The sequence below is a fragment of the Mesoplodon mirus genome, assembly GCF_964341445.2.
Source record: "Mesoplodon mirus genome assembly, chromosome: 15".
NCBI lineage: Eukaryota > Metazoa > Chordata > Mammalia > Artiodactyla > Ziphiidae > Mesoplodon > Mesoplodon mirus.
In genome coordinates, this window is record NC_138991.1 from 63,848,334 (window position 1) to 63,874,440 (window position 26,107).

Here is a 26,107-nt window from a genome sequence, read left to right on the forward strand (position 1 = left end):
CTTCCTGAGACTTAGCGTCCTGCCCCCACCCACTAACTGCCAGTTCTCCAAGTGGGGCGGATAACTGGGCATCCTGGAGGAGGCATTTTTGTGTAAGAGATGTACGGAGTCAGGATGATAGCCACCTTCATATACTGCTCTGCACAAAGAGGAATAAAACATTTCTTTTTCCAAACAAACAAACAAAGAAAGCTATCAGCAGGGTGAGTGTGTCAGCAGGGAAGAGAGGTCAGGGTCAGTCTCCGTCAGATCCCAAGTCCCTGTGGTCATTATTCTCAGGAACTCACAGCAGATCCACCCTCACCCCAACAAACAGGTCCTCTGAATCTTGCTATTCTGTATCTTGGTCACCTCAGATGTTACAAATGACATTTAATTTTTTTTCTGGCTAACGTCTCTGGGAAAATTGGTTTTGCATACAGTGTCAGGATAGCACTGAGGGGTTTGAATCGAATTTTCTTTTTTTTAGTTCAGCCTAAATAATGTTGAGAATTAAAAAAAAATACCTTATATTTTTAATGTTTTTTTAATATTTATTTTATTTATTTTTGGCTGTGTTGGGTCTTCGTTGCTGTGCGTGGGCTTTTCTCTAGTTGCGGCGAGCGGGGGCTACTCTTCCTTGAGGTGCATAGGCTTCTCGATCCAGTGGCTTCTCTTGCTGTGGAGCACGGGCTCTAGGCACGTAGGCTTCAGTAGTTGTGACTTGCGGGCTCTAGAGCGCAGGCTCAGTAGTTACGGCGCACGGGCTTAGTTGCTCTGTGGCATGTGAGATCTTCCCGGACCAGGGCTCGAACCCGTGTCGCCTGCATTGGCAGGTGGATCCTTAGCCACTGCGCCACCAGGGAAGCCCTCATACCTTCTATTTTTAATTTTCCTTTTGCTTTTTATCTTAGAGGGATGGAGGATGGAAATAAAGACAGGGAAAGAAATGGCCCAGACATTCCGATGTTCATATGGACATCATCTGTTGGGGACACAGACAAACCATCACAGGAGAAGGGGCAGATTTCTAAAATGAGCTGAGAATATGGGAGGAAGAGAGCCTGTGACCAAGACATCAAGGCCCTGGCCTGCAAAAATGTCAGGGCCCACTCGCCCGGTATTCACACGCAGTCTGAAACGATCCGCGGGGCAGAGTTCCCTCACGATAGGACCCACCACCCAGTGAGGAAAGGAATGGCTGCCTGGGGCAGGGCAGGCCAATGTGGGCGCAGGGATGGTGTGCTCAGAGCTGTTGGCTCCCCCCGGAACCCCGAACCAGATAAATGTGGGAGGGGGTGAGCTGTGCCAGGATACCTGGGTCACACATGTTCTCAGCTGTGAAAGCTCTCAGTTCCCGGGGTGCCTGGGGCTCCGTGGGGCTGGGAAGTTCAGGATGTGGGCTTAAGTTTCCCAGAGAAAGCAGAACAAACATGGGAGGGGACAGAGAAATAGGCTTCACACAGTATGGCATGATTGCTTTGAGGCTAAACTTTCCAGAGAGAAGGAACTGAGTTTTTGTTGTGATTTAGACATTCTGATGGTTCGCAATGGGCTCCCCTAGAGAAAGAAACTTACTGCCCCAAATTCTCCTTTCTATTCCCCGTGTGACTGCCGCCAGGGGTCTACAGGGATCCATCTCCAGCGCCCCCCCTCCCCCTTGCTAGTGCAACAGCAGCCTTGCCTCAGCAAACATTTACTTCAGCAAACATTCACTGCAGCAAACGCACTGACACACTCACAGCTTCAAAAAGCCCAAGTTCATGTCCTCCTCCTCATTGTGGGCGGACAGGTTTTTCCTCTTCACCTGTTGCTGGGGAGCACAGCTCTCCAGGGAGCCTGGGGGACGACACTGTACGCACGACTTCCTCGCATGATGGTTGCAAGGCTGTGTGTTCAAGTCGCTGCCCGGGGACAGTACTGAGGTAGATCGGGGAAGGCCCCCCAAGCCGTCTGCGGAGTTTGTGGGACTCGTGCTGCTGACAGAGGAGTACCCTGAGGTCATTATGTCCTTGCCTGGCCCCCTCCTGCTGCACAGAGGGCGCTCGAGCCCTGGGGTCCAAGGCGTCTGGCTGCCTGGTGCTGACGCCTGTGTGTCCTGACGCCCCTCCTCCTCCGGGCAGGCCTCCTCATCGCTTGATTCCTGGCAGCAGTGCTGTTCCGGGTTCAGATAGACCACAGTGACATCGAGGACACCGCTGGGAGCCGTCACTATGGGAGATGGGGGAGAGGTCAGGCCATAGCCTGATCATCAGGGTGACCCCATGCCCGGTCAGGACCCAGGGGAGCCCAGGGTCCAGCTCTCGGCCACACATCCTGAACCTCGCTGGACAGTCCCCTTTCCTTTATGTAAGAAATTGGGGGTGAAGTGTCTCCTTTCAAACTTGGGGTAATACCCAATGTGACTTAGGGGACAGTAGGAAGTGACCACAAACTGGCCATCTAATAATTTAGTTAATCCCGAGTGGACACAAAAATAGCAGCTGGAAAATCAACAGAAGCTGTCGAACTGGGCTTCCTGTGCAGATGGCTGACGAGACATGGGGACAGAGCCTCCTGCAGCCTGCCCTGGACGGGTGCCTGAGGGACAGAGCCCAGCAGGGGGCACATCTCACACAACCTTCTAGAAAGGTCTATTCCTCTGTCCCTGACCTGGTGAGGTCCTTCCACCAGCACAGATCCAGCTGGAGCTGGGCGCAGGTTGGGCCCACATCCTATCCTCTCTGTGGGCTGGTATTCCAGGGGCTCTGCTCTCTCATGTCTACCTGTGTCTGGACACACTCTCCTGCAGCTCAGGCTGGGGGCCCTCCTGCCCGCTGTCCCCTCTGGGGCAGCACTGGGTGGTCTCTGGCCCTGGCACTCACCATCGCCTTCCTTCTCGCCCTCGCTCTCTTGGTCACCCTCGTAGCCAGAGCAGTAGTCCAGGCTCCAGTCCAGGAAGCTGCCCAGCAGTGTCTCCTCCTGGCTGGACAGCTCTGCGGTCGGCGTGGTGACAAAGCTGCCCCTGTCCTCCTGGAGGCTGTTCTCCCGTTTCCTGTGCAGTGGGAGAGCCGGGAGCTGGGTCATAGGCAGCAGTGTTGGGAGGCCCAGTCTGGTTCTTGGCACCTGCCTGACCCTGCCCCCATGTGCTGTGAGCAGGGACAACACAGCCACCCAGGAACTGCCCTCAGAAGCTCAGGGCAGATTCGCAGAGGCAGAGCCAGCAGCACAGCGAGGTTCCTGCTCATCTGGACTTTGTAGGATGGATAGGAGTTCTTTAGGTGGGTGAGGTGGAGGGGGAGGTTATTCCAGGCAGTACAGCTGGGACACTGAGATGGAAGAGACCGGGGTAAAAGGGATGCACACAATGAGGGCACAGCTGGAGTGCTGGGAGTGACACAACGTGGTGGAGCAGAGCAGTCCCGAAGGGCTCACACCGGGCGTGGGGCGGGGCCAGAGCCTGAGCGAGCTCAACCTGTGCTCGGGACCACCATCCCTCACAGGGAGCCAGGCTGGAGTCAGAGAGCCACAATGGGGAAAGGAGACGGTACTGTAGGCAGTGGAGACTACCACCCGCAGCTTCAGTTTTCTGGGGATCTGCTCTCTCCCTGCTGCTCCTCAGGAGCCCCAATGGCTGCACAGGTCACAAGGGAACCCAGGCCTGGCCCGCAGGGCTCACTCACCGCTTGGTTCTCCTTCCAGAGGGAGAGCTGAGGAAGGTGTGAATGTCCCCTGTGCTGAGGAAAGACGCGGGTTCTGGGCTCTCTTGTTTCACCCCTAGAGTTGCACACAACTGGCCGTAGCTCAGCACCTGAGGGGAAGCCGGGGTCAGAGGGAGGGCCGAAGCCCCGAGGGGCAGACGGGGACCCCCGCTCCCTAGCACCCACCAGCACCTCTTCCTGGCTGATCTCTTCATATCGCTTGTCCTCGAATCGCTGCTTCACGGCGGTGAGAGAGACCTGCCTATAGTCCTTGGGGGCATCGTCATGGAAGCTGCCGACAGAGGGACACATGAGGGGTAGTGGGGGGCAGACGGTGCTGGCACCTCCACCCCAAAGGCTCCCATCTTTAGCCTCCACTCACTGAAGTGAGAGAGGACAAGACATTTTCAAAACCAGCCCAGCAATGGGAGTGAAGCCCAGCACTGCTGTGCAGTCTGGCGGTTCCTCGAGTCACCTATGACCCCCAGGTGCATCCCCAGGAGAAAGGGGAACAGAGATCCACACAGAAACCTGGACACATATGTTCACAGTGGCACTATCCGCAACAGCTGGAAGGTAGAAAAACCCCAAATGTCCATCAGTGCATGGCTGAATAAAGAAGATGTGGTCCCTCCATCCAGTGGGCTATTTGTACAGTGGAAACATTATGTAGGTGAGAGGCTGGTCACAAAAGGCCCCATGTTGTACGATTCCATGTTGGTGAAACATCCAGAACAGAAAGAGCCAGGAAATAGATGAGTGTTTGCTGGGGGCTGGTGGGGAGGGGAAACATGAAGGTAATAGGTAGCGAGGGTGGGGTTTCTTTTGAGGGTGGGGAGGATGTTCTCGAATAGATTGTGGTTTGTGGTGATGGCTGCACAATTCTGAAAATACCAAGAGCCTGTTGAATTGTACACTTAAAAAAAAAGTTTCATTGGTAAATAAATATGTTTCCAGTTTATCTGGATTGGGGAAAAAAAAAAACTCGGTGGGGGGCGGGGGATGGGTGTAGGAAGGCAGCCAAGCAGCAGCTTTTGGCAGCCTGGTCAGGCACCGACTCTCTGCACAGGTCTGAGCAGCCTCAGGGTCAGACACGTGTTGACCTGCCACCGTCACCCATGCTCCCATCCACCAGCGACGAGGTCTGGGCCCTGCAGGAGAAACGTGGTGCACACACTACCCCAGGAAATGCTGACAGGCTCCCTGTGTTAGCGGGGAGGGGGAGAAGCGGCAGATGGGCCAGAGGGGCTGGTCAGAGGAATCTCTAGACTCGTGCCCAAGTTCTGATCTCATCCCCAAGGTGTAAGCAGAAGTGCCGTGCTCAGAGGCTGCCCTGTGGAAATCCAGGAGGCGGCTGGGGCAATGACTGTGGGCAGGTGAAGAAAGTGCATTAGCCCCGAGAGCCGCTGGGATGCAGGGACAGAGAAGCAGAAATGGGCTGGCCTGAGGGCTCTGATAGGATGACCGGGGCCTTGTCCACCAAGCACCAAATGAAATCTACGAGGAGGAATGGCCTGGCGTAGACAAGCTGGCAGGGGGGTCTGTGGCTCGGGTCAGAGGTTGGCTTTTAGATATGTTCTGAATCCTGGAAGTGGTTAAGTCTCCCAGGGAGTGTCTGGGGACAGGCAGAAAGGCAGAATTACCCGGGCCCTCGTGTCGGGGAAGGGGACACTGAGGCAGCGTGGCCTGGCGGAGAAAGGAGGAGGTCCCTGGGGGCTTTAGCAGATATGCATGCAGTGGGGAGTGCAGGTGAGACTGAGGAGTGGGAGGAGCGAGTCTGCCAGCCAAGCTGAGACAGGAGGCGAGGGAAAGGGCCAAGCTGTGTGCCCGGAGCTGCGGTCTGCCAACTCCAGAGCTGGAGGCCAACCAGTCCTAGACTGAAATTACCGCTGGTGAGGGAGACAGTCTCATTTTTTCTTATATTCCACTGCCCATGGAATTAGGTTTGGGTTGGGGGGAGCTGCTGCCCACACATCAAATGTTAAAAACGTATGAAATAAGCAACATGGCCCTGGAATTTCTAAATGTCAATCCTGAGACACGCGGCTCACGCAGGGAAGGTCTGAGTGTCTTGACAGCCCTCACGTGAGAGCAAATTCCCCCTGGACTTGCGGTATTGAGGACACACCCTCTGTGTGTGGGGACAGTCGGGGGTGGGGTGGGGAGGGAATTGCTTCCTTACACGCTTACCACTTTTGATGAAGGCTTAAGACACAGGGGATGAGGTCTTCACAGGAGAACCCAGTGAGGTCCCATAACCGAGTGGTCCAGGGCTGTGCTGGGGAGGAAAGCAGGAATAGTGGGGCCGTTCTGACGCCCACTCATGCCCCACAGCCCTGATAGTTCTGGGATGGAGTTTCCTAGGGCTCAGGGTTGAAAAGGCCCCAGGTACAGAGCATGCGTGCTCATTGTCGACAGCGTGGGAAACATTAAGCTAGAACTGTCTCTAACCTCGCCCTCAGACAATGGCTTTTAGTCCATTCTGGTGTTTCCTTCTCCAGGAGATGAACACACTTCTTTTTCTCTCTCCAACCCCCTTGAATTTGAGCACTGGCTCCTGACTCCAGGAATCCCCCGGACCACTGGCTCAGCCCATGTTCTGAGTGGCTGGTGGGGAAGGCCAGCTCCTTACTCTGCCCGTGTGTCAGCCTCGCCAGGAGCAGGGCAGCTGCAGCCAGGTGGGCCGGGGCATAGGCGGCCAGGCTGGTGTGCAGCAGGGAGAGCTCACAGAGGAAGCTGCACAGGTGCTGGGTTCTTAGCGCCATGGGGACCAGCGTCAGCAGGACGTCCTTGTAATCGACCACAGTGGGGACCTAGAGGGAACGGGGAGGCGGACGTGGGGTCTCAGCACACAGAGGACCCCTCCACCCACTCGGTGGGGAGGCTGTACCTTAGAAACACCACCCTCGGCGTGGTCAGCCCAGCATCTGGCCCGACTGCTGTGCACGCCAAACAGCTGTGGCCTCGCGCCCTCTGGGTCCAGGAGGGCTTCCCAGAGCAGGGAAGCTCAAAGCCATGCAGATACCCTCTGCCCCTCCATGCCCTCACATGACCTCAACTTTGATTCAAAAGGAAAAAGCAAGTGGTCACTTACTCGAATCTTCCCTTCCAAGGCAGAGATGATCTCTCCCATCATCCTCACCAGGTCCTCGTATTTGTACGTGTTGTCTGTGAGCCACACAGCCTCCCGGATCGTCAGGATCTCTTTGCTGATGAACCTGGAGTGTTAAGAAGGGGTCTGAGCACTGAGCCCACTCCCCTTAGTGGGGTGATCACTTTAGGCTTCAATGATGGGGTTGGGGGGTCCAAAGAGTGGACCCGGCTGCCCCTAGCTGCTGAGGGGAACTGAAAAGGTCAGATGAGCCTATCATGGGGGCTGGAAGGGAAGGGGGATTAGTGTCACAGATCAGTGGCAGTGAGAGCTGCTGGACTGCTAGGCATGCAGGTGTTTCTGCAAAACGCATCCACGAATGACATGATCGGTCAATCCTCTTAACGACCCGAGGGATGAGGGTTCGCCCTGCCTTGTGTCAGCTTTTATGGAGCGAGTATAATCAGCTTTAACCCAGAAGGCAGATGAGCCAGCAGAACCAGAGATAGAGGTTGTCTGAAGGTCTGGACCCAGCACGGGGTCTGGCCATGGGAACTGGACTGTCCTTAGGCAGGTGGTCACCCTGTTCTCTACTCTCCACCAGCTCCAACTATCAGAGAACACGCTAGTCCAGCGGCCTGCCGAGGACACCTCCCCACACAAGGGTGGACTGGGACTGGGCCCTTGGCTGCTCTGTCATGGGGACTCTGCAGCTCCCGCGTTTGCTGTTGGCTGGGCCAAGAGAAAGGACAGGAGTTGTAGGGACCGCAGGTGCTGGGGGATGTTATGTGAGTGGGGCGGGCGAAAGCCCTGTGCTCAGAGTAGTGGCAGGTGCTGCTTTGAGAGTGGATGTAGCGGCATCTCGGCTTCTAAAAATCTTTTAAAGTAATTATCATCTCCTTGCCAGCAGCCCGTGGTCTGGTACCTCAGTCTCTCATTGCAAGGACGTAACTATGCCATTTAGATCCAGGGAGGCTGGGGACCCGTCTATTCAGCCCTCTCTGGTGACAAGACCTGGAACGCTGGGTTCCAAGAGCACACATGAGAGGTGCCGGACAGCGTGTGGCATTTGCTCACCGACGCTGAGCCCACGGACCCTGCTTCGACAGCCACCTAGAGACCCCACTTCCCAGTTCCTGTCGTGGCCACATGACCGCGCTCACTGCAAAGGTGGACCTGGTGGCCCCAGGGGTCATGGCAGGTAGCAGAGAGCAAGTCAGGACCTGGGCCTCCTTCATGACGTCATGAAACAGATGAACCATCCCAGTGACACAAGCCTCTGGGTTACCGTGCAGAAGACAAATCAGTCTCTCCATAGTTGACACCACTGTGTGCAATGAGCCTGTTCCTCCCTCGCAAGCCTTACAGATAAGGATGTTGGTCTGGAAAGCACCACCCAGGGGAGATAGCAGACCATGTAGGAGAAGTCTGCTTTAGGAAAACAAGAAAATGCAAAATGTATGGTGGGAACTGCCATCCACATTGTGTCCAAAGGCAAAACTGGGTGGAAAGGTGGATTTAGGTAAAACTTAAAATGGTCTGATTTGAAGTCAGAGCTGCTGCAGGGGTAGGCTGCCTCTCTGAGGACGCATCCTGCCCACGTGGTTGGAGGGGGTCTGTGGGGAGTTGGGGGTGGGGGGCACATGACACTGATGAAACGCAGGTCTCTGGACGCAGAGTTGAGAACTGGACTGGCAAAGGCAGCCGCCTGTGACCCTCCCTCATCGCTGTGTTGCCCTCAGGGGCCAGGGGAAGAGGGTTCCAGCCTGAGCCTGCCCGACAAGAGGCCACGTTCTGGGTCCTGAGGCCACGTGTTGGGATGAGCGGCTGCCCACACACCAAGGGTCAGCCTTGCCACCCCCGTGTGGGTAGGACCACTCGGCATGGGCACCCCCTAAAATGAAAACCCCTGTCATAAGGAGGTGGGGTGCTGAAGGCTTGTTCCACTGAAAAGCCAGCCTGTGAACTGGGCAGCGCCAGCATGCTGTGTTCCGTCTGCGGGCCCAGCCTGTGGGGCTTCTCACCGGGTGCAGATGACCATGCAGGCAATGCCCAGCAACTGGAGCCTGTACCGGGGCACCAGCCGCCTCCGCAGGTACCGGTCCACGCACTCCACAGTCAGGTGAAGGCACAGGCTCGAGAAGTCCTTCATGGTCGCGACCTCTACCAGCCAATCGATGAGAATGTACCTGTGGGAAGAGCACCATCCCTGAAAACCAGGCCAAGCCTTCATGAGTGTCCCGAATCCCATTCCTGCCCAGCCATCTGTCCCGAGGGGTGAGCAATCACTTTAGGCATCATTGGCTTACCCAGGCACCTGTCCAAGGCTGAGACACCCTGTCCAAGGGGCTGGGAGGCCCCATGACTCCCGACTTTGTTCCTGGGAGGCAGGTGGGCTGCACACATGTGTACTCTGCCTCCCCCACCCCGGGGCCCCCAGGCACTGGAAAAGCCTGGACCGTCACTTGTAAGGGAGCAAAGCAGGTCTGCTCTGTGGACCTGGGACAGGTCACAGGACAGAAGAAAAGTCAAAGTTTATCGTCCTGCAAACCTGTCTTCTCTTTGAGGAACTCTCACCCATGGGGTCATTTACCACAACCCCCCGCAGTGGAGCAAAGAGCCAGAAATGCAGCTAAAGCAGGGTTCCCTGAGCCTGTGTGCTGGTGTTCCCAGTCACCCAGCAACCGTGATGGCGGACTTGGGCTGGCAGAGCCAACAGACATAGGGTCCCTCCTCGATGGGGCTAAAAGCCGGGCCAGGGACACAGACATCACAAGGGGATACTGCATGCAACATCAAGGATGCCCAAGCATGGTGAACGCCTTTTTGCACAAGGGAGAGGACACGGGGAGAAGAGAAGCAAGAGAGAGAAGAAACGTGGTGGTGAGTGATTCTAGGCAGACAGGAGGGACTGCTCCAGGTGTCAGCCCGGACAGGAGCATCTTTCATAGGCAGAGGGAAGGAGGGAGTGCTGGAGTTGGTGAAGGGAGGAAGGAGGCGGGATGAAGGGGGAACGGGCTGGGGAGGAAGACACTCAAGGCCAGGTGTTTGAGGGTTAGGGGCAGAAGAGGAAGCTTCCTACGCAGACACCTTTGACAAGCTCAATGATCTGACTTATAAAAACAGACCAACGGAACTGTACACTTTAAAATGTTTAAACCTGAAACTAATGTGACATGTCAATTATAACTCAATAGAAAAAAGGAAGAAAAAGTCAGCTGTTGCTTAACATAGAGGAAAATGTAAAGATGCTTAACTCGGGGGTTGAAATGATATTATTTCAATAAAACTACTTTAGCTCTTGAAAAGAAAAGAAAGGTTAAGTTTATGTTAACCCCCACCCCCAGCACACAAAAGGAATAGCAACAGTCCCCTGGCTCCCGCCGCCAAAAGAAAGGCAGACTGGGAGGGCACGGTGTGGGGGAGGGGGCACCACCCCCAGCACAGGCACAGGACTCAAAATCACAGCAGCTTGGTGACATTTAATGTGGGAGCCAAGGACACTGCACCCCCTGCTGTGAGTAAAGACGGAGCCTCTCCAGGGAAGAGAGCTTACCAGGTGCTGGGCTTTGTCTGCCGCAGTACAGCCAGAGCCTGCCCATTATAAATCTAAAATGTATTTGAAATCTCTGGTGTAAGCTTAAAAGATTATTCACATTTTCCATTTTACTCTCTAAACATGTTCTGTGACTGAGTGTAAAAGTGTGTTATCTCCAAACCTTGGAGGAAATGGACCTGCAGGAAGAGGCAGTTCGTGGGGGTTCTGAGGCTGCAGGCACATGGCAGCTGCCCCCCACACTCGCGCACGCTGATGCGCGTGATGATGGGTTGGAAAGAAAAGGTGGTTTTTTGGCATCATTTTTGAAAGATGTTTAGTATGGTTTAATATAGTCTGAGGCTTAAAAAGGAAAACTGGAGAGAGCAGACATTTATGAGGGAAATTTTTCTTTTCAAAGCCCTGGATAACTTAGGCATTACTGGTTTTAGAAAACACACACACACACACACACACACACACACACATCTCCCGGTGGGGTTGATGATGCAGGGACCCTGTGACAGGAGGCTCAGCTGAAACAACAGGCAGACCCTGTCACGCGGAGACGGGACGGCTGTCGCTCTGCCTCCTCATCGGAAGCTCTGGCTCAGACCCCTCACCTCATTGTGTCATTGAGTCCCTTCTGCACAGAGAAGACCCTCTGCTTACTGACAGCGTGGGAGGCCTGGAACAGCTGGCAGACTATCTCGTTGGAGGCTTTCGCTTCCAGTCCAAGCTGGTTTCCGTGTGCACAGGCTTTGGCTAGAGACAGCTGAGGACGAAAAGACTCGAGGGATGAGCAGGGGGTTTTGAGGCTCCTGCTTCTGAACGCGAGCAGGATTCTGCCTGTACATACACTGGCCCACTTAAACCTTCTAAGCCTTCTGAAACCAGGAGGGCCAAGATTTTAATCTTTTGGAAATAAATAATATATCACGACAGAACATTTTAAAAGGGACAAAAGGTGCATAATGGGATATCAGTTGACTTCCTGCCCGGCACAGCGTCACGGCCAATTCCAGTCTTCTGCCAGCATTTTCTTTTAAATTAAGTTTGTTTCTGCTCACCACTCCCTAGTGAAAGCTGATGCTCTGGGGGAGGGCATGTAGCACAGTGGCCGAGAGCTGGCTGGGGGCTCGAATGACCCGGCTTTAAGACCTGGGTCTATGTGTGACCACAGGCGAACTGGGGGCTTCACTGCACCTCAGTTTCCCTTTTCACCAAATGGCACAACAGCAGCTGCTTCGGCAGATGCCGTGATGATTGAATGAGATGCACGAACACCTTGCTCAGGACCTGCCGGGGCCCACCAAGCCCTCAGTGGTTACTGTCGACCATCTCTACGTATTTCCTTCCAGAGTTTTCTATGCACTTGTAGCAGTGTGCATGTGCATTTGTGATCACGGAACACACGTTACCTTTTCTTTGCCTGCCTAACGATAACGTGGTTCTTTGTGATAGGAGACTTCTGTAAGCGTGTTTTCCTTGTTCTTCCTTTGAGGGGGTTTCTGTTGGTTTTGTCACATTGAGGGTCACCTTTGTGCAGTCTTGTGCACCTTCTGCTCACGCAGTCGACCCACAGGCGCTACCTGTGCCCAGGTGCTTTCTGAAATTCCTGCGCGCGTTTTCACACACACTCATAGGAACACTATTTTATCACGTTTGCCGGCAAAAACTGCTATCGTTAAAAATGTATATTTTCAGAGCTTCCCTGGTGGTGCAGTGGTTAAGAATCCGCCTGCCAATGCAGGGGAAACGGGTTCGATCCCTGGCCCGGGAATATCCCACATGCCGTGGAGCAACTAAGCCTGTGTGCCACAACTACTAAGCCTGCACTCTAGAACGTGTGCTCTGCAACAAGAGAAGCCACGACAATGAGAAGCCCGCGCACCGCAACAAAGAGTAGCCCCCACTTGCCTCAACTAGAGAAATCCTGTGCCCAGCAACAAAGACCCAACACAGCCAAAAAAAACAATAAAGAAAAGCCGAAGTGTATTTTCAGAAGTTACTAGCTATCCACTCAAAAACACAAAGACTACGTGTATATGACTTGTTAGTGTGATCAGCCATGATCTCTTTAAACGTGTGCCTTTTTGACTAGCAGAGAGGTCAAACCTGCTCCGTATTTTGACTGCTTGTATCTATTTCCTCTTTTTTGAGTATACTGAGGCCCTGTGAACTTCTACAGGGCCTTACTATTCTTATTGATTAGTCTGAGCTTAAACTAGAACCACATTGTTCATTGTTGTATTTCTTGTAAACTTGTTAAGTGCCTTTTTGGACATAAACATTACAACGTCCTGTGATGTGTCAGGCGGGCCATCCCTCTGTGATTTCCTCCCTAGCTTTTAAGGGCAGATGACTCTCAACCCCCAACTTGGTGGGGTGACAAGAGCAAGCGTCTACCAGCTTGGCAAAGGGGGACTTTCTTTGATTTGTCTTGAAATAATGACTTCTTTACAGCTGCACAGGGAGATTGTCTGGAGAACGCCAACTACAGACCCCTGATGTCCTGGTTCCAACACTGGACAACCTGGTGAGCAGGTCAGATAATGAGAAGAGGACAGCATTCCACACACCCATCTGCTCTAAGGAGCTCTAAGTTCTGTTGCCAAGATGCTTTCCCTACAGGCCAACTTTAGGGAGCTGTATAAATTTTGATGCAGATGTAGTCCACAGCGCTTAGAAATTAAGTGGCTGGCTGTCTTAGATGCAACGGGCAGAGATGAGGAAAGCGCTTCTGGGCACTCCTCCCTGCACACCCTAGAGCTGAACTCCCTTAGACTCAGTTCCAAACCCTGGGCCACTCTTACTTCGTCCTGGGTGGGAACCTGGCAGTGTTGCCCCCATGGTCCCCACAAGAGGAGGTGTCAGGACAAAGGCCAGCTCCCAGCTCACCTGCGCTTCCCAGCAGCCTTTGGCAGCAAAGTCCCTGAGTTTCCGGAAGCTGTGGAGGCATCGTCCGGGATCTGACATCTGTCAACGGGAGAGTCACCATGCCCTTACATGGTCATATCTCTGGAGAAACTCAGAACCAACCCATAGTCTTCTTAAATGTTCCCCCTGACACCTCCAGAGGGTCCCCAGCTGTGCTTTCTTCCCAGCCCTTTATCCCCCAAATGGTGGTGGTCGTTTCAGGGGCAGTGCTGAAAGCAGCCCCATGACCAGCAGCTCCTGGAGCCCCAGGAGGACCCCGGCTGCGGTGGCAGAACCTTGTCCAAGGGCTACTCTGGAGATTGTGCCTTTGGCCAACATAATCCATTCTTTACCCAGACCTAGGCCCACTCACATCCATCTTTCTGTCACTTTCCCAGAGGAGGTACGAGCTGGTCAAACACCCCTGATTAGCAGACTCTTCAAACAGGTCCCGGGCCTGCTTCTGTTTCTCTTCATCCTAGAATAAGTACCTCTAAGTAACCACATATACTGTTCTCATCTTTAATAAAATGAGTTAACTACATTAGAGTAAAAACAACTTCTCTGAAGATACACGATTTGACAACCAACTCGTGAAAGCAAGCCCACGAGTTCTGCCCTCAGGCCCTGCTTCCTCCTACCTGAGGTTTGTGCTGGACTCGGCTCCGGGCACTGCCCGGACGGTGATGGGGGAGGGTTTCCCAAGGTCTTCCAGCTCCTCGCTCATACTAAGTGTCCCTCCCTGCTGCTGTCAGAGCACCTAGCACCAGGAGCCACCACCTCCCCCAAGACTGCTGCAGAGGGGGTTCCCAAATCACAAGGCTCACTAAGTAGAGAGGTCTGCATGAGGAGTGGGAGGGAGCCGCCAGTAGCAGAGCCGTGAAACAAAAAGACCCGGGGTCCTGTCCCACTCACTCTTCTTGGCTCCACACAGCCTCACAGACAGGGCTCATCTTGGCTTTGAACCACGGAAGCCCCCTTCTGCTGCCTTTCACACAGTTCCTGGTTCTTGGTGCTTGAAGCTGCCAGAAAGGCGAGCAGCACAAAAATGCAGACCCGCCGTGCCCTGTGTGCTCACCCGGGCCAGGACGCCAAACAACGCAGGGCCCCATGGGATGGCAGAGGGGACTCACCTCAAAAAGACTCAGCACTCTCCCCAGGCAGTGCAGTATGGACGCTCTGTGAGTCTAGAGAAAGGAGGTGGAGGAGGAGGGGTGACTGTCAGCAGACAGAACTTCCCGGGGACTGTCCCTCAGTGTGTGGGTCCTCCTTGCTCCCTGCCCAGCCCCTCTGCGCAGAGGACCGCTCCCTGATTCCAGGCCTCCGCCAACTGCTTCACAGAGCCTCAGTCTTGCCTTTCCAGCAGTCGACCCGTCTGCAGCCCAGCCCCTCACCCGATTCCCCTGACCCTGGCTCCGAGGCCTCCTCTCCTGCTAGTCGTTAGCAGATGCTCCCACATCCGCACTATTTTCTGTGCCTCCACTGCTCTCGGGTCCCTGACTTTACATGGTCCACAGCATATCCCCTCAAGGTTTTCTCACCTCCCGGGACCCTACGGGGCTCAGCCCGCCCAGCACGGCCTGCCCTACTTGCACCCCTTGCCAGGACTCACTTTCTGCAGCTGGCACTCCATCCTGAGGCTCTCGTGAACCACGGCCTTGCAGCAGCTTCCGGACACTGACCAAGGTGGGCGGATGAAGAGCCAGATGAAGGGCGCGGCGCCCACATTCAGGCGCTCCGCGAGACTGAAGAAGCGAGAGGCCTTCAGCCCGTTCACTTCCGCCCGGGCCTCATCAGACACAGACACTGAAGAAACAGACAGAACACAGCCTGGGATGTCTCTGGAGGAGGGGTGTGGGAAGTTCCCCAGTCTTTTTGGAAAGTTTAAAGCCTTAAGCCGCTACAACGTGAAGTTGCTGGTGTCTTAGGACAGAAGAGCTGGGATGGGGGCTCCTCCCTTTTCTTCCCATGTTTTGTGAACTAAGTGCCCTGCGGCTCCTCCCAGCGGCCTGGATTCCGAAGATCTGGGAAGGTAACCCCTGCCGTGGAGGCATCAGATGCCCACCCTCCTTCCTGTGGGGAACTGCTGCTCAGACCCCTGTTAACGGGTAGGGGGTTTCTTTGTGGGGTAATGAGATGATGGCTCCAAAATGAGTGGTGATGGCTGCACGACTCTGAAGATACCCAAACCATTGGACTGTACACACTAGACAGGTGAGCTGAGTGGTGTGTGAATTTCGTCTGGGCAAAGCCATCTGACAGGAGGGTGGGCGCAGGACTGCTCATCGTCTGCAGGTCCAACAGTCCTGTCAACCAGCTGTGACCGGGGTGACCTCTCAGCAAGACGCCAGGTCATTCAGAAGCAGAAAAATGGCGACTATACCCAAGTCTTTATGCATCTTGGGAGCTGGGACAGGATCAACTGCAGGCTCGCTCCTTAGTGTGCTCAGCAGACAGGCAGGAATTGGGAGAGAGGGCCGCACCAGGTTCTTTCGAGGAGCACCTGCCCCTTAGGGGTGAAGGAATCTAGGTACCAGGCTGGCTTTGACCTGTTTGTACTTGCCTCCCACTTGGAGCCTTGGCTCCCTGTGTTACTGACACTTGGCATCAGGCACGCTTTGACCGCTGCCCCAGGTTCCTCAGATGAGCTGTGCCAAGGAGAGAAGCTGGGGTCTACGCATGGGCTGTGGTGTTAACTAGGCAGCCAGGGAGCGCTGGCTTGCCTGAGTAGCCCCCATTCTGAGTCTCTGCTCAGAGTCACTCGTTGTCAACCGAAATTAATGGTTCATTAAAAAAAGAGGCAACTCCCCCAAACTACAAAATCAAACTTCATCCATGGGTCCCTGAGTAGGACACCTCTGGCACAAGCTCCCCAGGGGGGACGGTACACAGCCAGACACAGCAAGAACAGCGACTAAACTGCTGACACAGGCAAGAGCTCATGCTTGTTCTATTAGGTTTTTTGTTTTTGGCCACACCACGCAGCATGCGGGATCTTAGTTCTCCAACCAGGGATCTAACCTGCGCCCCCTGCAGTGGAAGCACAGAGTCTTAACCACTGGATCACCAGGGAAGTCCCTTGTGTTTGTTCTAAAACGTCAGTACCAAGTGGGGTGAGGCCAGCCCCAGCGCCAGCCCCAGCACCAGCCTCACGAGGACTTACGGCCTTCATTGTAGAGGTAGGCTATGCCCAGCTTCACAGCAGCTTCAAAATTCCCTTTTTCGGCAGCCCTAGAACATTAAGAACATGAAACATCACATGATTTTATTCCATAAAGGTTATGTTCCACCAGAGCACTTAAAACTACAGTACCTATTTTCTGAACAGAAAATTTTTTTGGCAATGCAGCTAAATATCAATTATCCACGACATGCTACAACATGGATGAGCCTTGAAAACACACTTGTGAAAGCAGACACAAAAGGCCACATGTTGTATGATTCCACTCATATGAAATGTCCAGAATAGGCAAATCCATAGAGACAGAAAGCAGATTAGTGGCTGCGTAGGGTTTGCATTACTATAGGGAAAATAGGGAGTGACTGATAATGGTTATGGGGCTTCATTTGGGGGTCATGAGAATGTCCTAAAGTTAGATAGTGTTGATGACTGTGCAACTCTGTGAGCATACTAAAAACCATTGAGTTGTACACTTTAAAAGGGTAAATTGTGTGGTTGGTGGACTATGACTCAGGCAGCCTGCCTGTGACCACTGGCACACTGCAGCTTGCAGCCCCTCCGGCCCTTCCTCTAGGTCCCAACCCCGGCCGGGGAGGTGGGATCAGCCAGTGAGTATAATGTAATAGCATTCAAATCGCATTGTTCTGACCAAAAGAAGAGGGCTGAGGAAAGTTTCCACAGGCAGGTGACCTGCATCTGAGTCACACACAATGGGTCACAGCTCAAGTGGACCCTTCAGAAGCACCACTGTGACTAATGAGAGTCAGGCCTGTGCTGGTGGTGTGGATGACCCATGACTGTGCTGGAAGTTGTGTGACTCGATGGGTGAGGTCGACAGCTCTCAGTCACTCCCTGGGGGATAAGGTGTTGGCGGGAGCAACAAGCAAGAGAAAAATCATTCCCAGGCCTTGAGACACAGACTGGCATAGCAGGGAGGCCCAAAGGTGGGAGAAAGCCACGTTCTTCTCAGGGTGCAGAGATACCTTTCAAAGAGCTTCAGGTTCTTCGGAGAAGGCCACAGCTCCTGGAAGCTGGCACATGCCCACACACTGGCATGGTTATCCACCAGGTACTTCAGGTGGGAGTGCACCTGAAGAACAATGGAAGAGGGGGAGTGGTGGTTAATCAAGGGACCTCCCAGAAGCCCCGCTTCTGGAGCTCTTGAAGACAGGGTGTAGACAGATGTAGGGTCTCCTGTTTCCCTCCCCACTCTAGTAGTAAAGGCCCAGCCTCTGTGTATCAAAGTAACTAAAAATTGCTTTAAATAGAGAAAAGAGCCCAGAAACAACTTTCTCTGTGGCTCTAAAGATGGGGACAGTGGTCCTGGAAGGGGGAATAAGCACCTAGGCTGAGAAAGGGGATATAATGCTATAATACCTGCAAGGATCAGGGAAATCAACTCTAATGGGAACAGGTAGGTCAGAAATCTGTTTTGAGCTCCTCTACTTAGGGTCTTGCTAGTGGGAGCACAGCTGGGGCCTGCAGGTCAATGAGGGCTCTTAGAAAAGACTGAAACACATGACAGCAGCCTCAGGTAGGACTTCTGTCCTGGGTGATAGCAGGAAGTGCCCAGGCAGGGGGCCCTGAGCACAGGTGAGCATTTTAAGTGCTAAAGCTTCCACTGCCATTGGAAATTCAGCACCCATGGATAGTATGAACGCAATGGAGGCAGGTTTGGGAGTCAAGAGAAGTGGGTTCTTACTGGTGTTCCCCCACTAATTTGCTGTATGCCCTGGTTAAATCACTCAAAGTGAGGCTTCAGTTCCGAAGTCTGCAAAATAACTCCCAGAGTCCCTTTCTTTTTTTTTTTTTTTTTTGCGGTATGCGGGCCTCTCACTGTTGTGGCCTCCCCCGTTGCGGAGCACAGGCTCCGGATGCGCAGGCCCAGCGGCCATGGCTCACGGGCCCAGCCGCTCCGCGGCATATGGGATCCTCCCAGACCGGGGCACGAACCCGTATCCCCTGCATCGGCAGGCGGACTCTCAACCACTGCGCCACCAGGGAGGCCCCAGAGTCCCTTTCAATGCTGAATATTACATGGGCTTTGTCCTCAAAAACATATTCTTCTTTTTCTTAATACTATCTTATTTCTTGAGGGATGCAAATTTCACTGCCATAAAAGGGTATTTTCTCTGTCAAAATAAACATTACAATGAGCAGACTCAAACCTTGCTGTCCTACGTTTTAGCTTTCCTGCAATCAGAACAACCTCAGGCACCTATTACCAATATCACCGTTGTTTTCTCTACCCTCATTTGTAGCCAAAGTTTTTGTTCTGACATTTAAGACACGAAGCCTTCATGGTACAATATAACCAGTGATTCCAGGCCTGACACTATTTTCATCTGACAACTTACAGCTCGGACAGCGAGGATGTCTCCAACAGAAAGCCATTTCAGGATATGAAAGAGCACATCTTCAGGGAGACTCAAGATCGTTAGGTTTCGGGGTCTCCTTCTTATTCTCCGCTTTGTAGGATAACAGAAACACTTGGCACACCTACAGTGGATCACTTAAGAAAAAAAATCAGAATGGTCTAAGTGATGTGTTGGAAACGAGTTGTGCTGATATGAAAAGTTACATCTGAACATGATTTAATAGTTACTGTCCTCTGCCCCAGCCATATTTACAGTCCTAAACAAAGATTAAATAAAAGAGTAGTAGTGGTACAGAAGACATCATCATTCATTCAAATATTCAATAAACATTGATGGTGAGTAGTAATCATGTAACCTGGCTATTGGGAAACCTTCTGATTCAGAGCCCAGATGACAACCAGGAAGGGGAAAAAAGCAGCCAACGCTGATGATGGTTAGCCTTGCATTTCACTCTCAGGGAGGCGCCTTGACCCTTCCTGATCTCTTTGCTTCTATCTGCACACATGACTAAAATGCATAATGTTAACAAGGATCTGTGGACTTGAACAGTCTGGTTTTCGAGTCCAAACTAGGAGGGTCCACCCCGCAGAGAAGCCAAAGGTGGACTTGGAGGCCAGGCCTGTCCCAGCTCTGCGGATGTCAGAGCTGCCCAGCCAGTCTCAGTGTCCTCTCTCCCCACAGGAGGTCCTTCCAACTTCAACTTCAGCAAGTCTCTGCTGACTCTAAGCAGACAACATAGAAGCTTGAGGCAGGAGGAGCCCATCAGCTACAATTCACCTGGTTTCCCACCCGTTCCTTCCTCCAGTCCCGACAGGAGGTGGCTGCTCTCGCACCCGCACGACTCCCTCCTCAGGGCTTCTTCCTGCCCCCCTCCCCTCGCTCTTCACCTGGGTCTTCCCATCATCAATTAACATGCTGCGAAAGCCAAGCGTACACGCAGGGCGACCGATCCCCGCGTTTTACCGCATTTTTCTCATCCCCTTGCTCTAGGACAGCCACGATAATAACCACGGAAACCTGAGCGGCGCTCACGGCCCTCGACAGGTGGCAGACCCCGCGCACCGCTTTCACGCGGAGCAAGGCACTCCCGGGCATTTAAATCGCGCGCCGGGCGGGCGCCGCCGGGAAGACACGCACCCCGGGCCGAAAAGCTCGAGCCAGCCCTGCTCAGTCTCGAGGCCGCCCCGCCGCGCCCCGCGCCCAGCGCTCACCGCCTCCGCTCCCCATAACCGTGGCTGCCGTCGCTGCCGTCGCCGCTATTGCTGCCAGTGCGGCCGGCCGGCCCAAAGCGCGACTCCCCACGCAGGCGCAGACCCGCCCGCCGCCCGCCGGAGTTTTCAAATGCACCAGACGCTCTCATTGGCCCGCCCGGGGGGGCGCGCGCCACTGCTCGGCCGGGCCCCGCCCCCTCCCCGCCCCCTCAGGCTCGGACGCTCGCGATTGGCTGCGCCAGGATGCGAATTCGAACGCCGGCTGTTGATTGGTAGAGCTTGCGCGGCCGCCCCGCCTCCCCGGCCCTGGCGGGGGTTCCTAAGGAGCGTGGCTCCGGGCCTGGCTGCAGCGGCGTCTCTGAATCCGCTCCGGCCCGCATGGACCTGGCCTGTTCTGTGCTTAGGCCTTGTGGTTTACTCGGCGGCAAGAGGTCCCGGCGACCGGAGGCCACGGCGTGCAATGGTTTGTCAGTGAAGGTCTGAGCGGACTGGCCGCGCCTCCGAGCCCGGGGTCTCGGAGCCGGGACCCCGACGTGGTCTTCTACCTGCGGGGACGCAGGCTAGCCGGCACCCGCGGGCTGCGCCTCACCGAGGCTGGCCCTGACCTTTCCGACCCGCACCCCGAGGCCGCACGCCCTGCTTCCAGCCCTTGCTTCAGGCGAGGAGACCCCTGGTTCGGTGGCCGAGTCGCTGTTGGCATAGATCGTAATGCAGAAAGTGGAGTCCAGAAACCTGGTGCTCGAAATCTTCATTGACTCATCCAGCACGTTTGACTCCTTCTTCCCTTGAAACGTGGCTCACCCTGCACCCCTCCTCCATCCCTGCCCAGGGCAAGCCCTCACCTTCTCACTTGGACTAGATATCGTCCCCTGTCAGTCCCCATTGTCTCCTCTTGGTCACCTGGGAGCCCAACTAAAATAGAAGTGCACACCTGCTTGCTTTACTGGCTGCTTTCAGCCACAGCTGAGCGTTCTGTTTACTCGGGTATTAGGCAGTGCCCACCCAGTCTGTCTTTCCGGAACCAGCTCACATCCCACCTCTTTCATGAGACCTTCGGACAAGGAAAGAAATGCAGTCTCCTGGGAGAAGTGCTTGATGGAAGAGGACAGAGTGGCTTTTCCTGGAGAAGCCGGGGAATCTGGGTCAAGACTCTCCTTCCCCCTTCCCCACAGCCTCAGACAGCATTCTGTCCCGCTACCACTTATACTCGCTGAACCCCTTCAGGGTACTTGGTCTGTGCTCAGCAGCCGAACACACACAGGAGCCATGGTGCCAAGGCTCCATGCCAGTCTGGAGCAGGAGACGAACGGATGATCACAGCGTGGGATATGAGGCCTTGGAAGCTGGGTGATGTGCACGGGAAGAGGAGTGGGTAGAGCAGAGCAAGCTTGGAACTTGCTCCCCAGATGCCCCCACGTTCCCACACCAGAGGACAGGAGAATCCACAGGACCCCTAAGGGTTTTCAGTCTTCTTCACCTCACCTTTGTTTCCATTGGTTACTGTTTCCCAATTTGGTACTTTGTTGTCCTCCCCCTGCACTGTTACTTTCTTTGTTGCTGGTCTCCCCAGGGCAGAGGTGCACTCTCTGTGTTAGATTTTGGTGGCATTGGCTTCACCAGTGAGTGAGTAAGTCACGCTCTCGCTCCCCTGTGACGCTGCGTGTCTGTGGAGTCCAAGCGGCACCCTGACCAGTCTCTCAGTTGTCCTCTATCTTGCTCCTATGTCCTTACCACTCTTTTTATTTATTCAGAGGTAAAGTTTTCTTGTTTATCAGGAAATAGGTGTTCTTCTCTTGGCTCTGCTGCAGCCATGCCATCCGTCACCCCCACCCACTGCCCTGGCAGTAAGAGCCCCTGGGCCCAGAGGGGTGATGAGCCACTCCCAGAAGGTGTGAGAAGAGCCCATTTCCCATTGGGCTTCAGGAAGTTGAGAGAACTCACTGGAAGAGTCTAGATTTTTGGGAGCTCAGGCAAGTTCCTGACTGGAATAAAATGGCAGTTGAAGGCCTGGGGGTGAATGAGAAGGAAACTCAAGGGTGGCAGGGTGCAGAGGGGAGAGTAAGGAAAAGTGAAGCAGGCTGGGAGCCTGAGGCATCCCCCACTCGGAGAGAAAGGAAGAGGAGCCTACACAGGAGGCAGATGAGGGGCCATGGGGGGCCTGGTGCAGTGGGGAGAAGGGGGCAGGGGACACTGAGATGCCTCAGAGAAGTCACAGGAAAAATGGAGAGTGGGTGTGGCAGCCAGGCATGTGACAACGCTGTACTTTTGGTGAGTGGTGAGGGGAGGTAGGGAGTGCGGGCAGGAATGGTAGACACAACTTTCTCAGAGCTGAGCTGAGAAGGGAGGGAGAGAACTACCTGCAAAGGAGAAGCCGAATGGGGCTTTGTAGAGGGGCTGGTGTGACCATGCTGCAGGGAGAAAGGCTATTGGGCAGGGCACTTCTCGGAGGAGAGCCCTCGTGACAAAGGTACACGGCCACATCCATCTGCACTCAGGCTGGATGGTCTGAGCTCACAGGCTTAGCTTAGTGCTTCTCACGCCTGAGCTGCATCAGAAGCACCTGTTAACACAGATTGCTGGTCCTCACCCCCCAGACTTCTGATTCAGTGGGTTTGGGGTGGGGCCTAAGAATCTGCATTTCTAACAAGTTTCTGGATGATGTGGATGCTTCTGGTCAGAGACTCCACTTTGAGAATTTCTGCCTGAGTTGAATCCTGGCTCTACCATCTGTTGACCATGGAAAGTTGCTGGATATCTCTAAGTCTCGGCTTACTCTTCTGGGCAATGGGATAATAATCATGTCCACATCATGGGTTGACGGAGGGCCACATACAGGCTCACCCCTAACATTCGCGTGGGCCAGGGCAGAGAACAAATGGAGCCCCACAAATCCAAATATTGAAAAATGGTGCCTTAAGTTTGCAAACTTGTCAATCTCTTCTCTCCTCCTACCTTCAGAACTACGGCATCATTACAACCATGGTCACCCCCAGGCCTCCATACTCCTGACAGGACATGGCAGGTGTTGTTCCTCTGAGGCTGCTTCTATGGCCAGGTCTCAGTGAGGCTGAAGGCCACCCAGGTGGGACTCGAGGGGATCCTTTTCCACAGAAATGCACCTGGGTCCTCCATCAGGCCTCTAAGGTGAGTGGCCTCAATCTGGCAGAGAGCTGCCCCCACCCCTCCACCCCCAAGCTGAGCTCACTGGGTCCTCAAGTTGCCTCTGTAACCCTTGCAGCCCATGGCAGGCTGTGTGCACCTGGGCTAACCTGGCACTGGGAACTCTTTATTACAGCAAGACAGCCTTTGAGGGAAGTGGTGAGGGAGGCTGTGAGGGAGGCCAGGAGGAAGACCAGGAGGAAGACCTGAAGGGAGGTGGAGTGGGAGGCCAGGAGGGAGGCTGGGAGGAAAGCTGGGAGAAAGGCTGGGAGGAAGATGGAGTGGGAGGTGGAGTGAGAGGTGGAGAGGGAGGCTGGGAGGGAGGTTGGGAGGGAGGCAGGGAGGGAGGCTGGGAAGAAGGTGGAGAGGGAGGTGGAAAGGGTAACAGGGGGCCTGCTGGTTCTGCCTTCGCTTGTTTGTTTTCCCCTTGGTTGGGGGGGCACAGGGCAGATGAAGCTCAGGAAGATGTCCTCCAGAGAGATCTGGTTGACTGAGTAGTCTTCCAACATGTACTTTTTCTTGGCTTGCTCCAAAATGCCAAACACCTGTGGGAAAGGAGGAAGCCGCTATAGACGATGGGCACAGGGAAGGGGAGAGGGGGCAACAGGGGCTGGAAAGAGGAAGGGTCTTTGGGGTTGTTACAAAGCCCCCCCCAAGGCCCATCCCTCTCTCAGCTGCTCCCAGACCACCTCTCAAGAAGTCAGTCCTACAGAATTGAGCTCTCTGTGATTTTAGGGAAAGGGACCCTGGCTGCGAGTGGTGCCAGAAGGCAGAGGCTCCAGCTGGGTCCCTGGATTGCTGTGTGACCCTGGGCATATGGTGTCCCCCTCTGGGTCTGCTCACCTCTCTGTGAAATGAGGGGGCGGGAGGAGCTGATCTCTGAGGTCCCTTCCAGCTCAAACATTCTTATTTTCTATGAAATCCACGTGAATGTTGCAGCAGCACTGAATAAGACTTCCACCCGAAAGAGAGAACACCAGAAAGTGGGTGACATCAGAGGTGTGCTCCCTCTGATGCCCAGGTATGTGCTCACCTTCACCCAGCTGAGGTCATTGCCAGGCAGGTGGTTGGTGCTCATCTTCCAGGACGCTGCCTGCACAGTGTCCCCCTGAGGGCCGGGCTGGATGGCCAGGGGAGGGCGGCCCAGGCCTCTGGAATCATGGCCCTCGTCCCAGAGGTCAGGGATGGACAGACGCACAGATGACCTCTGCACAGCAGCACATACCTGGGAAGGTCAGGTCCATGAATGCCTTGAACTCTTCCAGGGCCTCCTGCTGCCTGTCGCTCCAGATCTTGGCCTGTAAGGAGTAGCCACTGCCAAACTTGCTCTTGAGGTGCTGTGGGCTGCCCAGGCACTTGAAATGATGCTGCACCATGATGGCCAGCCAGGTGCACAAGGCGTCACAGTCCTACATGCTGGGGAGAGGGGGTGGAGGCCTGACAAACGGCTGGGAGATGCTGATGCCCACCATCCACATCAAAGGCTTGTGCAGATGGGAAGGTGTTGATGCCCAGATCAGGCTGTTCCTGATTCCCATGCTCGGGGTGTGGCCCACATGGTAGAGCCTGGGGACTCTCCTCACAGACTCTTACCAGATGCTGACAGGTCTTCTCTCCACCCAGCCCCTCCTGGCCCACCGCTCCCACAGCCCCGGTCCTGGCTTTACCTGTGAGAGGTGATGACAGTGGCCTTGCCAGACTTGCAGGCCCTCGCGACGGTGCCCCAGAGCAGGCTCCGGGCCATGGGGTCCATGCCAGTGGACGGCTCGTCCAGGAAGATGACCGTGGGCTCTCCAAGCAAGGCAATGCCGGCGCTCAACTTCCGCCTGTTGCCACCGCTGGGGCAGAAGGGGAGAAGTTGGGTGATTGGCAATCTTAAGTTTCCAGTAGTACAATCCTCCCCCCTTTTTTCTTCTCTATTAAGAAAGTGCTCACGCCCCATGGTGGGGCATTCAGTAACATGGCCCACCACGCTCCCCCAGGGGTGCACTGTGACTTGGCTGTCCACTCAGCATCTAAGCCATTTCCCTGGACACAGGGATAGGTCCAGGGTGAGCATATGGTCCATGAATCTCCTTTGAGGGTCTCTATGGGTGTTAGTGGGGTAAGAACATAGGGCCGTTTTAGCTAACTTTATTTAATGAACACATAGCATTTACAATGTACAAGGCACTGTTCTAAACGTCCCAGGTGTTAACTCATTTAATCATCAAAAGATGAAAGGAAACACAGAAACATGCTTGAAACCGAAGTCAACAGAGGAAAGAGACAGGGCGACGTCATCTAACCGCCTCTGACTTCCCTGTCCCAGGAGTGGGGTACTGCTGCCAGCCTGCAGGGGGGCTGTGCACAACTCGAGGGGTGGCCTGGGATTCCAGACATGTGTGGCCTTGCTTTGTTTAAGCTAACTGGAGTTGGGTTAGGATCACTGGCAACATAAGACAGGGGGCTTCCCTGCTGGCGCAGTGGTTAAGAATCTACCTGTCAATGTAGGGGACACGGGTTCGAGCCCTGGTCCAGGAAGATCCCACATGCCACGGAGCAACTAAGCCTGTGCGCCACAACTACTGAGCCTGTGCTCTAGAGCCCGTGTGCCACAACTACTGAAGCCCGCACACCTAGAGCCCATGCTCCACAACAAAGAGAAGCCACCGCAATGAGAAGCCTGCACGCTGCCACAAAAAGTAGCCCTTGCTCGCCGCAACTAGATGCAACTAGAGAAAGCCCGCACGCAGCAACGAAGACCCAACACAGCCATAAATAAATTAATTTAAAAAATAAAGAAAGTTTATTTAGATGCTTGTACAATAACTGGCAATTATGCACTAAAGCAATTATGTTTTGAAGGCACTGTGTCTGGGAAAAATGATATAAAAAGATCAGTAATGGAGCTCATTTTCATGGAACCCAGCAGTGGAAAATAAGCCTAGTAAAGGAAAATAATATATACAAAGGAAAACATTATAGCACAAGT

At 54.2% G+C, this 26,107-nt stretch overlaps 1 protein-coding gene across 2 annotated transcripts; it reads right to left on the bottom strand.

The window, feature by feature from the left end:
- Positions 1–558: 558 nt before the first annotated feature.
- CCNF (cyclin F) lies at positions 559–20,069 on the bottom strand. Of its 2 annotated transcripts, none has more exons than XM_082643683.1 (17): positions 19,975–20,069; positions 18,743–18,897; positions 17,369–17,475; positions 16,368–16,435; positions 14,817–15,010; positions 14,338–14,391; positions 13,578–13,682; positions 13,187–13,264; positions 10,909–11,060; positions 8,775–8,939; positions 6,754–6,877; positions 6,292–6,472; positions 5,850–5,937; positions 3,846–3,951; positions 3,642–3,769; positions 2,844–3,013; positions 559–2,190 (listed from the first exon to the last, which is right to left on the bottom strand). In XM_082643683.1, the coding sequence occupies exons 1-17, from the start codon at positions 19,988–19,990 to the stop codon at positions 1,718–1,720; spliced, it is 2,364 nt and encodes a 787-aa protein (XP_082499809.1). In that variant the 5' UTR covers positions 19,991–20,069; the 3' UTR covers positions 559–1,717. The 2 variants fall into 2 exon arrangements, with proteins under 2 accessions (XP_082499809.1, XP_082499810.1); XM_082643684.1 differs by having other exon boundaries at positions 562–2,190; positions 3,852–3,951.
- Positions 20,070–26,107: the final 6,038 nt, after the last annotated feature.